General features: G+C 43.5%; 6 protein-coding genes across 6 annotated transcripts; 2 read left to right on the top strand and 4 right to left on the bottom strand.

Annotated features, from left to right (window-relative positions):
- Position 1: 1 nt before the first annotated feature.
- Positions 2 to 1,634, bottom strand: LOC145699834 (mitochondrial import inner membrane translocase subunit TIM50-A-like). The gene is made up of 7 exons (XM_081777089.1): positions 1,447 to 1,634; positions 922 to 1,272; positions 693 to 880; positions 509 to 647; positions 316 to 467; positions 181 to 275; positions 2 to 129 (listed from the first exon to the last, which is right to left on the bottom strand). The coding sequence occupies exons 1-7, from the start codon at positions 1,612 to 1,614 to the stop codon at positions 32 to 34; spliced, it is 1,191 nt and encodes a 396-aa protein (XP_081633215.1). The 5' UTR covers positions 1,615 to 1,634; the 3' UTR covers positions 2 to 31.
- A 23-nt stretch (positions 1,635 to 1,657) lies between these two features.
- On the bottom strand, positions 1,658 to 4,393 carry LOC145699831 (STAM-binding protein-like). The gene is made up of 6 exons (XM_081777087.1): positions 4,121 to 4,393; positions 3,697 to 4,077; positions 2,210 to 2,467; positions 2,030 to 2,166; positions 1,927 to 1,984; positions 1,658 to 1,885 (listed from the first exon to the last, which is right to left on the bottom strand). The coding sequence occupies exons 1-6, from the start codon at positions 4,377 to 4,379 to the stop codon at positions 1,770 to 1,772; spliced, it is 1,209 nt and encodes a 402-aa protein (XP_081633213.1). The 5' UTR covers positions 4,380 to 4,393; the 3' UTR covers positions 1,658 to 1,769.
- Positions 2,662 to 3,708, top strand: LOC145699840 (uncharacterized). The gene has a single exon (XM_081777098.1). It carries the CDS (start codon positions 2,711 to 2,713, stop codon positions 3,584 to 3,586), a length of 876 nt encoding a protein of 291 aa, XP_081633224.1. The 5' UTR covers positions 2,662 to 2,710; the 3' UTR covers positions 3,587 to 3,708.
- A 16-nt stretch (positions 4,394 to 4,409) lies between the features above and the next one.
- On the bottom strand, positions 4,410 to 5,571 carry LOC145697916 (NAD-dependent protein deacetylase sirtuin-2-like). Its single transcript, XM_081775125.1, has 4 exons — positions 5,390 to 5,571; positions 4,954 to 5,295; positions 4,681 to 4,907; positions 4,410 to 4,638 (listed from the first exon to the last, which is right to left on the bottom strand). The coding sequence occupies exons 1-4, from the start codon at positions 5,569 to 5,571 to the stop codon at positions 4,484 to 4,486; spliced, it is 906 nt and encodes a 301-aa protein (XP_081631251.1). The 3' UTR covers positions 4,410 to 4,483.
- Positions 5,572 to 5,616: 45 nt separating this feature from the next.
- On the bottom strand, positions 5,617 to 6,931 carry LOC145699843 (PRKR-interacting protein 1 homolog). The gene is made up of 6 exons (XM_081777100.1): positions 6,719 to 6,931; positions 6,474 to 6,678; positions 6,252 to 6,431; positions 6,128 to 6,198; positions 5,933 to 6,062; positions 5,617 to 5,889 (listed from the first exon to the last, which is right to left on the bottom strand). Exons 2-6 carry the CDS (start codon positions 6,534 to 6,536, stop codon positions 5,632 to 5,634), a joined length of 702 nt encoding a protein of 233 aa, XP_081633226.1. The 5' UTR covers positions 6,537 to 6,678; positions 6,719 to 6,931; the 3' UTR covers positions 5,617 to 5,631.
- Positions 6,932 to 7,359: 428 nt separating this feature from the next.
- Positions 7,360 to 11,351, top strand: LOC145699827 (uncharacterized). The gene is made up of 6 exons (XM_081777083.1): positions 7,360 to 7,658; positions 8,155 to 8,285; positions 8,596 to 9,425; positions 9,477 to 9,627; positions 9,835 to 10,509; positions 10,557 to 11,351. Exons 1-6 carry the CDS (start codon positions 7,635 to 7,637, stop codon positions 10,906 to 10,908), a joined length of 2,163 nt encoding a protein of 720 aa, XP_081633209.1. The 5' UTR covers positions 7,360 to 7,634; the 3' UTR covers positions 10,909 to 11,351.
- The last annotated feature ends 10 nt before the right edge of the window (positions 11,352 to 11,361 follow it).

Below are 11,361 nucleotides of genomic sequence, written 5' to 3' on the forward strand. Positions count from 1 at the left end.
ATAATGAAGTCATCGGCAGTATTAAATTAAATTAAAATAATTTGAACTTGTTTCTCTTCGCCATTGACGGATTTAAACTATTAATTTCTGCTTGTTTTGCTTGAAGCTCGCTCTCTTTGAACTCATTTTCTAAAACAAAAATGCTCATTCTTTTCGTCTGAAAAGAGGGTTGAATCGAACCTGCTTGAATTTCTCGGAAGATATCAGGAAGATACTGGCCTTCTTTTCCTCTTTTTCTCAACTCGGAGATTTTTTCTCGAACGTCGTAAATATCTCTTCAAAGAACTTATTGCCGACAAGAAAAAATGACTGTACCTATCCTTGATGATATCATCCAACAGATCCGCCAGATCAAAAAGAGTCATATCATGTCCACTTTCTCGCGCTTCCTTCGCCGAGGCCACTAGAATGACGTTGTCTTTGTGCTTTTCCAAAAAGGCGACGTCAGAAATGTCGATGTGAATCGTCTAAAACCGGGCTGACCTTGAAAAAGAACTGGAAAACATACCGTCTTAGGATCTCGCCCGAGAACGTCAATATCCTTTTTGTAGTTTCCATCATCATATCGGCAAGAATTTCTGTACAGTTGCCACAGCGCCATGGGAGGCTGCTCGGTTTTGAAATGACGCTGCAGTTTCTTCGCGAATCTGAAGGTCAAAGGCTCATAAATCGAATTCAACTAATAGAATTACCTGTCTATGATCGGTAAAATATCCTGCCCGCTAGCTTCTGTGAAGAAAACAAGCTCGGAATTGGGGAATCCGACTTTGGACATGAAATATTCAGCTCCTGGGCGCGGTTTGAAAGCCCAGCCGCGGACAGGGTCGAAGTTGGATTCAAAGAGAAGGCCGAGAATTTCCATCGAAATTGTGAATCGAGTCTAAAGGCTTCAAATAGGCGCGAGAAGAGTTGGTCAATCACCTGAGGGTATGGCGGCTCGAGCGGAGGAGGCAGGGCGATTTTCCACTCCGGCTCAGTCGAAGACAAATAATAATCAAGCCCCAGTTTCAAGCCAAACCAACTTTCCATGTTCATACTTTCCGCCATGACCGTTTCTAGCGCCTGTTTCCACCTCCATCCAGATGGGAACATGTCGCCAATGGCTTCGTACCACTGTTTTGCGCGCTGCGCCTTGTCCCACTCTTCCAGCTCTTTTTGAGTCATTCGCTTTTGCTTCTCTACTGTCATTCGTTCCGGATCGTCGGGCAGTTGGGAGCAGATTGAAATTAGGTACGCGATGAAGACGCAGCCGAAAATACCACCAAGAATTACCTAAAAGACCATTTTTACAAAAAGCGTGTACGGAAATGAAAAATGACTCTTAGTAATGAATAAATATCTTCACAAAATTCTGTTAAAAGAATCAGAAAATAGAGCACTCGACTTACTGAAACTGCGCCCTATAAACTAGCTAGAATCATGCTTGAAATTAGCTTGAATACTCACTTTTTGGATGCTCCCTCCTTCTGGTTCTGTTGCTTCTTCGGAGCTTCGCCTGACGATGTTAATTCTTTGGACGTTGTGAACTGGACTGGCCAGTTGCCTTTGAAGTCCTGGGCGGAGAGGCTGGATCAGTGATCGCGTCAAGAGTCCGCGAGTCAACAGCCGATTCATTTTTTACCAAGCTAGAATCAAGAATTTTGAAGAAGGGAAAGAGTTCAGTGAATCAAAGAAGAGGGTTTATCTGTTTGTTGAAGATCGGAATACGAATAAGTTGAACGGGGAGAGAAAGAAAGAGAATTCAAGAGTCAAGTTGAAGCAGAAATGATTCAAGATCGCAGATCGACCATTTCGATAGGCGAGTTTAGGTATTCAACATTTGGAGCAGCTTCGAATAGCGGTGGGTTTTTGTTGTGGGGGTGGAAGCCTTTTTCTTTGCAGTTGCCTAAAGAATATTTTTAGCGCTAGAATTTTGCTTTGAACTACCTATTACAGTCAGGCCCGTTTCTGTCAGCCGAAAAGCTCCGATTTCTTTGTAGTTTGGCTACGAATTCAGTGAATAGAGAGAGCTAGGCAAACAGTAGCTTACAGAAACGACTAGTGCCAAAGCTTCGGGCAAAAGACTCTGGTACAAGTACTGGTTGTGCATGTCAACAGAAGACAGGAATGCTTGATAGTCTGGATGTGTGTGAATCCAGCCGAGCATGATTAATTCAGGATGTTGCGCTAAAAAGTTATTTAGCCTTGAATATCGCGAAATATCTCTTACATTGGAACTCCCAAATCTGCTCCTCATTCGTCGTCGTGCAAGAATCGTGCGTTCCCTTTTGCTTCGGCAGAAGACAAGTGGTAATTTGAAATCTTCCTTGAAGACTTTTCGCAAAGAGCATTCCAATCGTTTCGATATTTTGTGAAGAATTGACGAACGCGTATTTCAGGAATTCGGGGCCAAGGAGAGCAGGAACTGTTACTTTCTGATGAATTGATCGAGCATTGGCGGAAGGAGCGATGATTTTCAATCCAGGAACTAAAATTAAACCGTTAAACCTAACCCTGTCGAATGGAATGAACTACAGTAGTTCGAACTTCGAAGTTCCAATCATATCTAAAATCAATCGACCTTATCGTCGCTCGGCATCATGCACCTGATCAAGCCGGTCAACCTGAATTTCTGGGTCGCCACTAGCTGGCCTAGCTACTACAAAATCCAAGCGAAAAACCTTTTGCTCATCAAACAACTATCACTTCCAAAAAGAGAAAACAAAACAAAATGAGAATCTTCAGCTTCTTATTCGCTCTAACCAGCGTCAAATCGCTCGAAACAGAAGACTTCCTTCTCATGACAGTTCTTGGCGGAAACTCGGGAATGTCTTCATCTCAGCACAACCAGCTCGGCGGGCTTCTTCCTCTCCTTCTCCTCAGCGACAGCAACGAAAATTCCGACGCGCTGATGATGATGTTGATGAATGGCGGAACCGACGACATGAACAATCTTCTCCCTTTTCTCCTCCTCGCCGACGACGATGGAGATACCGACATGCTTTCTACCTTCCTTTTACTCACGACCATCCAGGGCGACTGTAACGTCAACACGAACAGTGCCATGTCCAATCTTCTGCCGCTTTTGCTCTTCTCAGACGATGGCAGCTCACTCGGCTCCAGCTCTGATTCGCTGATGACGATGCTTATGTTCTCCAGCATGAGCGGCGGCCAAGCGTTGGACATGCAAACTCTCCTCATGCTCGACTTGTTCTCCGACGACGGCACGGCCAGCGATTTGGACGACATCCTCGTCCTCGTTTTGATGAACTCCATGACCGGCGGCCTCAACTCACAATCCGGCTTCGACAATAACTTCAACATGCTCCTTCCTTTCTTGCTTTTCTCAAATGAAACCGCTTCCTCCCATGACTCCTCGCTCCTTGTTCTTCTGATGGCGATGCAGACTTCTGCGCCGGGAACAGGCGTTGGATCGAACATGCTTTTGCCACTGATGCTGATGGACTCTTCGGGAAGCGATAACAACGAGGACTTGTTGTTTTTCATGATGATGTTCGGCGCTGGCTCGTCTGGAGGATGCAACCGAATCAACGTCCAGCTCCCTGCTGCCATCAACAACCCACAACCAGTCGTTTACTACGCCTAACCCGCTAGTTTTTTACTGTATTTATCTTTTTGTGAACAGTTACTGATACTGTTACTTTCCCCTATTTCCTTCATCCCCACCGTTTTTATAATATGCAATAAAGAACAAACCTATAGAATTAACAGATGAAGATGCTGTTGATGTGGATGAGCTTCTAGGCTTGGTAGATCTGTCTGGAACTTGAGGATGTCCTTGTTCGGCCTGATAAGGCGGTGGAGGCAGATTATGATCAGCAGCATCAACAGGTGTCGATGTTTCTTTAGGAATGAAACCTTCCGTGTCAATCGTCGAACTTTCTTGTTCCAGCGCTCTACGCTCATTTTCCAGCACCCACATTTCCTGTTTCGCGCGTTCCATTTCTGCTTCGGCGGCGAGGCGCTTTTGAGTTTCATCAAAAGCGACTTTTTCCTTGGCGAAAATGTCGAGTAATTTCGATTTTGTGACTTCGGCCAGATTGAGCGCTTCTTTTGCTTGATTTCTTCCATTACTGACTGAATACAAAAATGAGCCAGAATCAAAAAAATGAAGAAAAACCTATGCTAGAATTGGAAGCTTTGAAGGTCAAAAACTCAGGGTGCTGCTTGACGTGTTTGAGGAATAAAACGCCAATTTTGATTTGCAAAACGTACGCTTCCACAAATCTGCGTTGATCGACGAAGAGTTTCTGGTACTTGTTCATTGTCTCCATCGTCCGAAAGTAACGAATGATGGGTGCGCTTATTTCAAATGTTTGCTCGACACTTTTACTCGCATTTTCATACAGCTCGTTGACTCGATCACTTGGCTCAAGCATACTAAACGCGTTCTTTTCTGCTTTTTTTTATTGAAGAAGTTTTTATTGAAGATGATTGTCTGTTGAAAAAAAGAAGAAGGGAAATTTCAGTATTGCATTTATGTTCATAATTTCATGGAATTTTTCGGAATTGCGGCAAAATCGGACTCCCAGGAGAGTTTTTCGACGATTTGGTGGACGGTTTCGTCGCAGTCTTGCAAAAGAAGCTGGTCTTTCGATCGCTTGAAGTCGATATCTGCTCCCAATCCCATCAGTGAACCTTTAAATTTGCTATCTTTTCCGATTTGAAAGCGTTTCTTACCGAGAAGACCTGCTTTTCCAGGTTTAGTTCTGTTGATGAATAGTCGGGGGACGCCCTTGGCAACTTCTCCGACGAGATTTGCAAAGGGTTGAACAGTTAGGGATGTTCCCAGGACGATGAGAAGGTCGCACGCGGAGAAATCGTTTTTGATATTTCTCCAGAGCTTGTCGGGAAGGGCCTCTCCAAAGAAGACGATATCTGGACGGACAACCCCGCCGCAACTTTCACTGAAGAATTGATTGTCAAAATCAAGCTTTTCATCTTAATTTTTACCATTTAGGAACATAATCGGGATCACCTCCATCAAATTTCTGCCCAGTTTCGCGATCCCCAAACAGCTGATTTTTCAACCAATCGAGCGAATAGTCCTTTCTGCATTTTACGCAATGATTTCTGTGAAAAGTGCCATGAGCTTCGATGATTTTTTCTTCGGGAACTCCAGCGATATGTTCGAGAGCATCGATATTCTGAGTGTAGATCCGCTTCAAGATGCGTTTTTCATGAAGCAAGGTGAAGAATCGATGCGTATCCGTCGGAGTCAATTCTTCTGGAAACAGTTCGCGGACGAGGTGGTAAAACGGCGCCGGGTTTTGCTTGAAATAACTGGCTTCAGGTCAGTTTTCTTCCTGGAATGAATTGAAAAAGATAAGATAAGAAAAGAAAGAAAGCCGTTCCTTCAAAAATAGCTTCCGGAAAAGGCAGATTGTACTTTCTCAGCTTGAAGTACAAGCCAGTAGATGGCGATCGAAAATCAGGAATGCCCGCGCTCGTCGAAATTCCAGCGCCGCACATGATGATCACATTTTGAATCGTCTCGTTTTTGATCGATTCGATCACTTCTTCCAGGACGCTTTCGCCCAAACTTTGATCACGTGAGCCAAACTGGCCCATTTTCGCGATATTTTTTCTAAATTATTTTCGATGAATTTTGAGAAATTGCCGTTTTTTTTTCTATTCTGGATTGGCAGATTCAGAGTCGAGTATCTTTGGTTTGAAAATGACCGGCGCTGTTTCGATTTCAACGGAAGGTTTTGCGACTTTTAAAGCGGGCTCTTCTTCGTTTTCCGACTCCTCGGACTCTTCAGATTCAGCCTCTTTTTCGCCGTTTTCTCCGGCTTGTTTTTTCTTCGCGGCTTTCTTTTTCGCTTTTTTGGCGGCTTCGATCGCCGCTTTTTTCGCTGCTTTCTTCTTTTTTCGCTTGTCCGCTTTCTGAAAGATTGCTCGGAAATGAAGAACGGGAGGGTTTTCAAACCTTTTTGGTGGCTTCGGCTTCGGCAGTTCTAGTTTTCTCCAACCAATCGTTGAATTCTTTTTTGTCGTCTTCGGCTTTTTGCATCGCTCTTCTGTACCCTTCTCGTTGGTTTTCTCGGCGACGGATACCGCTAGAATTCGGTTTTAGGAGGGTTGAAAAGGGGGAGATAGGAAGGAAAAGGCGGTTGACATTTACCGATAGATATGGAAGTCTCCAGAGCCCGCACCGGCGCTAGAACCCATCACATTTCGGACATATTCGTTTTGCTGCAAAAAAATAAGGATTTAGAGAAAGTTGAGATTGACGATTTGAAACTTACAGTAGCATCGGGATCGCGCAACTTCCACTCCTTTTTGGCGGGAATGCTGACCGGCTTGTCCACGTTTTCGAATAACTTGTCGAGCTTGTTTCTTTGAATGTCCGTGTAGTTGTTGATTTTGATCAGGTTTTCCGACTTGTCCGCTGCTTTGTCCGACTTTTTCCATTCATTCCGGATCACCTAAATTTTCCTTCATTTTTTAAAATTAAAAAAAGAACTTACGAAGCCAGGATTGCAAGGAAGCCCCTTCTTGCCAGGTTTTTCGAAGATATCTCGATTCGACATTTTGTTTTTCTGATTATTTGTTCTTTTTAGTTTCTTTGGGATTTTCCTTCTCTTGCTCTTCTTTTTGCTTTTCTTCGGATTCTTCTTGAGCTGTTTCTTCAGTTCTTTCTGGCAGCAAGAAGCAGGCAAAGAAACAGATTATCTAAAAGGGATGAAAAAGAAGATAAGAAAGAAATAAGAACCTGAAAAACGGCGACAAAGTAAATGCCAACGTCGACGAACTGCTCGAGAGTCGACTTTTGCGGCAAAAGCTTCAGAAGTTCTGGATTTGGTTCTTCTTCCGGGATCGAAAACAAATATTCTGGAACGTCGTTCGGATCTGGCAGATCGTCCATTTTCTTAATCCATCGCCATTGATTGTCTGAAATCACGATTTTGAATAAAACGAGTCTTCAGGATATGAAAGTTTTTATCGAAAAAGACGGATTTTCGCCGCGAAAATTGGCGAAACGAGAATTTTCTTTAGAAAAAAAACTATTTTTCATTGTTATTCACTATTTAATCAATAATCAATGAATTATTTGATATAATTCACAAAGTATTGAAAGTTACAAAGAAAAAGTTAGTTTTTTTCTCCAGAAAATTCAAATTTTTCGCTCATTTTCGCGGCGAAAATCGAGTTTTTTCGATAAAGGATTTAATCAATCCAATAAAGCGAATCTCCGCTGGTCGATTGAATCAGAAGTTGTTCAGAAGTCCTTGAATTTCAGCGTAAAAAAGGGTTTTCTCGCGCCTTTGGGGCAAACTCCGCGCCCTTGGTCGTTTTGGCGTCCGGGCGCCCCCGCTCGCGCTTATTGGGCCCGGAGCCAGTTCCAGCTCGAGATGAGACACTTCGAGGTAGTAGAAAACCGCCCAGCTCGCCGAAAATCCACCGACCGTTCCAAAACCCAAAATTCGAACCATTTTTCGAAAAAAATATCTTTTAAAAAATTTTTTTCGTCGAAAAATTAATTGAGAAAATGACGATTGTTGGAAGATATTGAGTTGAAAATTGAAGTCGAAGAAAAGAGAAAGAAGATTTTGAAGAAAAAAATAGAAAAAGAAAAGTGAAAACTTGAAAATTGCGGAAATTGAAAATTCTGGCGCAGAGCCGTGCCCATGGCCCAGCACGGCAGGAGTGAGGTACATTTTTAATTGACTACAGTAGCGATCATTGAATTAGCTATTATTGACTGTAATCAAAATGGAGGCTCTGTTACGTTACTGAATTTGTGACCGAATTTGGGAGAAATACGTAACCGAATTTTCATTTTATTTCATTCAAGCGGAAAATATCTGTTTTCTAATATCTGTAGATCTTTATCTTCATGATATAGAAAAAATATAGATATTTTCCGCTTGACTGAAATAAACTGGAAATTCGGTTACGTATTCCTCGGCTCGGCGACCTATGAAGAAAACCTGAGTCAGGGTCTGAAAAGCTGAAATCCAAAGCCGCTTCGCTTTTCAAAATCTGACTCAGGCTTTTTACACAGGTTGCCGAGCCCCTCTAGACGGTTAAACTTTTGATAAGACAATTTTTTCTTCCCAAATTCGCAATTGAATTTAGTCATTTTTGACAAACATAATTTCATCTCCTAGTCAGACTTTTAAAATTTCCAAACCACGCAATTTTTAGATTTGCGGCGTCTCTCTTGGCTGGATCGAGCGTGAGAAGGAGCGGTGGGTTTGCTGCAAAGAACTCAAGGACAGAAGACTGCACAAATCGAATGTTCAGAAAAGGGCGGAGTTTTTGAATCTGCGGCTCCGGTAAGAATGTGAACCAGGTTTTAGAATTTGGCTGAAAATGAGCGAGCTATGACTATAGCCTATGAGCGGTGTTTGAGCCGTGAGCGAGCGGAGCAATAAAGCCGCTTGCGGCTTCGAGAATATGATAAAAAGCCACGCAAAGCGCGGCTATCGCATCGTTTTCTCGAAGCCGCAAGCGGATTATTGCTCCGCTCGCTCATCGCTCAAATACCGCTCATCGCTCGCTCATTTTCAGGCAAAAATATATCCCTGATTTGAACGCCTCTTATTCTTTATTACTTTGATAAATTATTCATCTATTTTTGAATAGGGCGGCTTCAGAAGAAGAAGTAGCTGTATTTAAGAAAATCGGATCGATCGCCTCGCACCGCTGCGGTCCACTGCTGCACGAAGATGACATTATGTTTCTGATAGAATCCTGCGAATCCTTTCCTGTTTTTCTTGACTCTTCGTTAGAGAGCCAGAACAGCCCGGAGAAAAGAGATTTGCCGCTTCCAAAAGAAGGAAAAATCGCGAAAGCCGAAATTGAACCCGAAAAAGTCGTCAAAAGCGAAGAAAAAATGGCTGCAAAGAAAAGAGGCAGAACGCCAAAGAAAAAGCCAAATAGCGAGGAAATCAAGAAAGCTGAAGAAATCGAAAAACTGTCCGAGAAGTGTCCGATTTCCGAAGAAAATCCGGCTCCGCGAAAAAGACCAAACAGAGCATCGAAGAAAAGCTACCATGAATCATTGAGCGACGAATCGCTAATCGAAGAAATGAGCCGTTCCTCCTCTCCAGAAAAAGAGCCAAGTTCAGCTCAAGAAAACCAGTCCAAAACGGCGAAGAATCGAAAGAAAGTCGGAAGACCGCCGAAGAAATCAAAAGATCCGCCAGTAAAAGAATCGAGCGCTGGAAGACCGAGTCGAACTCCGAAGAAAAACTATCAGGAAAGCGACGAATCGCTTGTAGACGAGGATCTTCTGCCAGGACTTTCCCCAGAAAAGGAGAAAACTTCAAAAGAACCGGCGAAAAAGCGAAATAGCAAGAAAACGAAAGTCGAAAGCACTTGCTTTCCTTTGGCACTTTCCTTGGAAAAGCCAAGTTCAGAATCAGAATTATCAGCATCATCTCAAGACTCCGCGAAGCCGCCTCAACATCAAGGTAAACTCCCCCTTTCCCACGAAAGAAATTAACCTGGGAACGCTTCTGTAGATTTAGACTTATCAAAACCACCATCATCATCATCAGATCAACTGCCGACGTCAGAAGCTACTACCGCGAAGCCGACAACTTCGCCGCCGAAAAGTGCCTTGTCCAAATCCGAAATTACCTCAAATCAAAATGGTACAACTTCTCCTTCTAGGCAAGGGCTCTTTTACTCTGATCGAAATTCATCGTCAATGATTATGATGCTAATCCGTAGTTTTAAATCCACTCTTTCTCATAAAACAACAATCACATGATGAGAAAGAAACAATATTCCTACGTGGATAATGTCCTAATTAACCTAGCAGAATATCTATGTACCAATCTAAAAACTACTATAAATAGAAAAAATCAGCCCAAAAAGCAACAGTCGAAAGCCGCGAATAAAATCGATTCGCTCTTCAATCCTCCGTCCCCCGAACTTGACCATCACCGACCTGGGCAGAATCGAGTTCTCGGAAGAAATGCTCAAAGCCGCCAAGCTGTGGAAATCGCCCAAGAAGCTCCTGCGCGAGCAGCTGGAAGTCGAGCGCCTCGCCCGCCAAGCCAAGAGAATTCTAGAGCGAGAAAAGAAACAGGCCGAAAAAGAGGCGAAGCGAATCAAGAAAGAGGAGAAAATCAACAAGGACTTGTCTCTCAAAAAATCGCCAGCACGGCCAGATCGTCTGCGACAATCGATAAAAGCGCCAGACAAATCGCTGCCTTACGAAAAGAAGGGAGAAGTGGCGAAAACTAGAATAAAGAAATCCGCTAATGGAAAAATCACAAAAGACCGATCTTTGACGAAAAAGCGCAAATCTTTCCCCGAAGCGCCAAAAAGCATGCCACCGCCTCCCGAGCCAGAACAGCCACAAGTTCTGGGCTGCGTGACGTTCAAATCGGGCGATAACATCATCCGAAGATCTCCGAGAAAGTTGCCGGAAGCGGCGAAAACCGCGGTGAACCAGCAAACTGGGGTGATTCCTTATGCTTTTGCAGCGCTGCTGGGAAATACTCATGGAGTTATTCCAGCTGGCTTGACGGAAAAACACTTTTTGAGGTAAGCTCAATTATTTGTAATTCGATTCTCATCCTTCTTCTATAAAGCTATCGGCCTGCAATGAAGCGCGCCTCGAACCACTGGCTAGAAGAAATCGATTCGGGCTTGGACTCGACAGACGAGCTAGCTGCCCTGCAAGTTCTGCTGAATCAAAGTCAGAAGGATGCAAAGCGAGTGCGAAAGCAGCATAAACCAGAGCGCAAAAATGCTAAATTGGAGAGCAACGAGCTTTCTGACAACAAAAACGGCTCCGAAGGCGGCTCAACTTCGGGAGACTCGGGCCGAGAAACTCCCACGACCGCCGGGGACGTTTTCAAACCTTTTTCACTTCAGGAATGGCTCGAAGAAATTACAGCGGGCAATCTCAAAGAAGGCCCTGTCGCTCCGATCTCAAAGTGAGGGTATTCGGGGGTTAACTTTGGGAGTTCCCAATGAAGCTTTAATCAAATCATTTTTACTCTGTATTTTCTCGAGCCATTTATTCAGAAACTAAAGCTAGAATCTACCAGCACGGCCGAGATCTTCAACGAGCTCGACGCGCGCAGCTATTCCTTATCCTCATTTTGCCTCGGCCGCAATTACCGGCCAGAACACTCCTAGAAACCGTTCCATCAATCAATCGACCATCATTTTTTTTTCTCATTACCACGCCCTTCTGTTCCACTGTACTGACTTCCATGACCGTGTTCCGAAAAATTCCGCTAGTGCTGTAACTCATTTTTTAAAGATTTATATTTTAGAATTCCAAAAATTTTAATACTAAAAAATCGAGAAACTTGCAACTCCTTTTTTTGTAGAATTGTGCACTTCTATCTAATAAACATTCTTCCAGCAATTTAAAAGGCTCCTGAA

The sequence above is a fragment of the Oikopleura dioica genome, chromosome 2, assembly GCF_907165135.1.
Source record: "Oikopleura dioica chromosome 2, OKI2018_I68_1.0, whole genome shotgun sequence".
In the NCBI taxonomy this organism is placed as follows: Eukaryota; Metazoa; Chordata; class Appendicularia; order Copelata; family Oikopleuridae; genus Oikopleura; species Oikopleura dioica.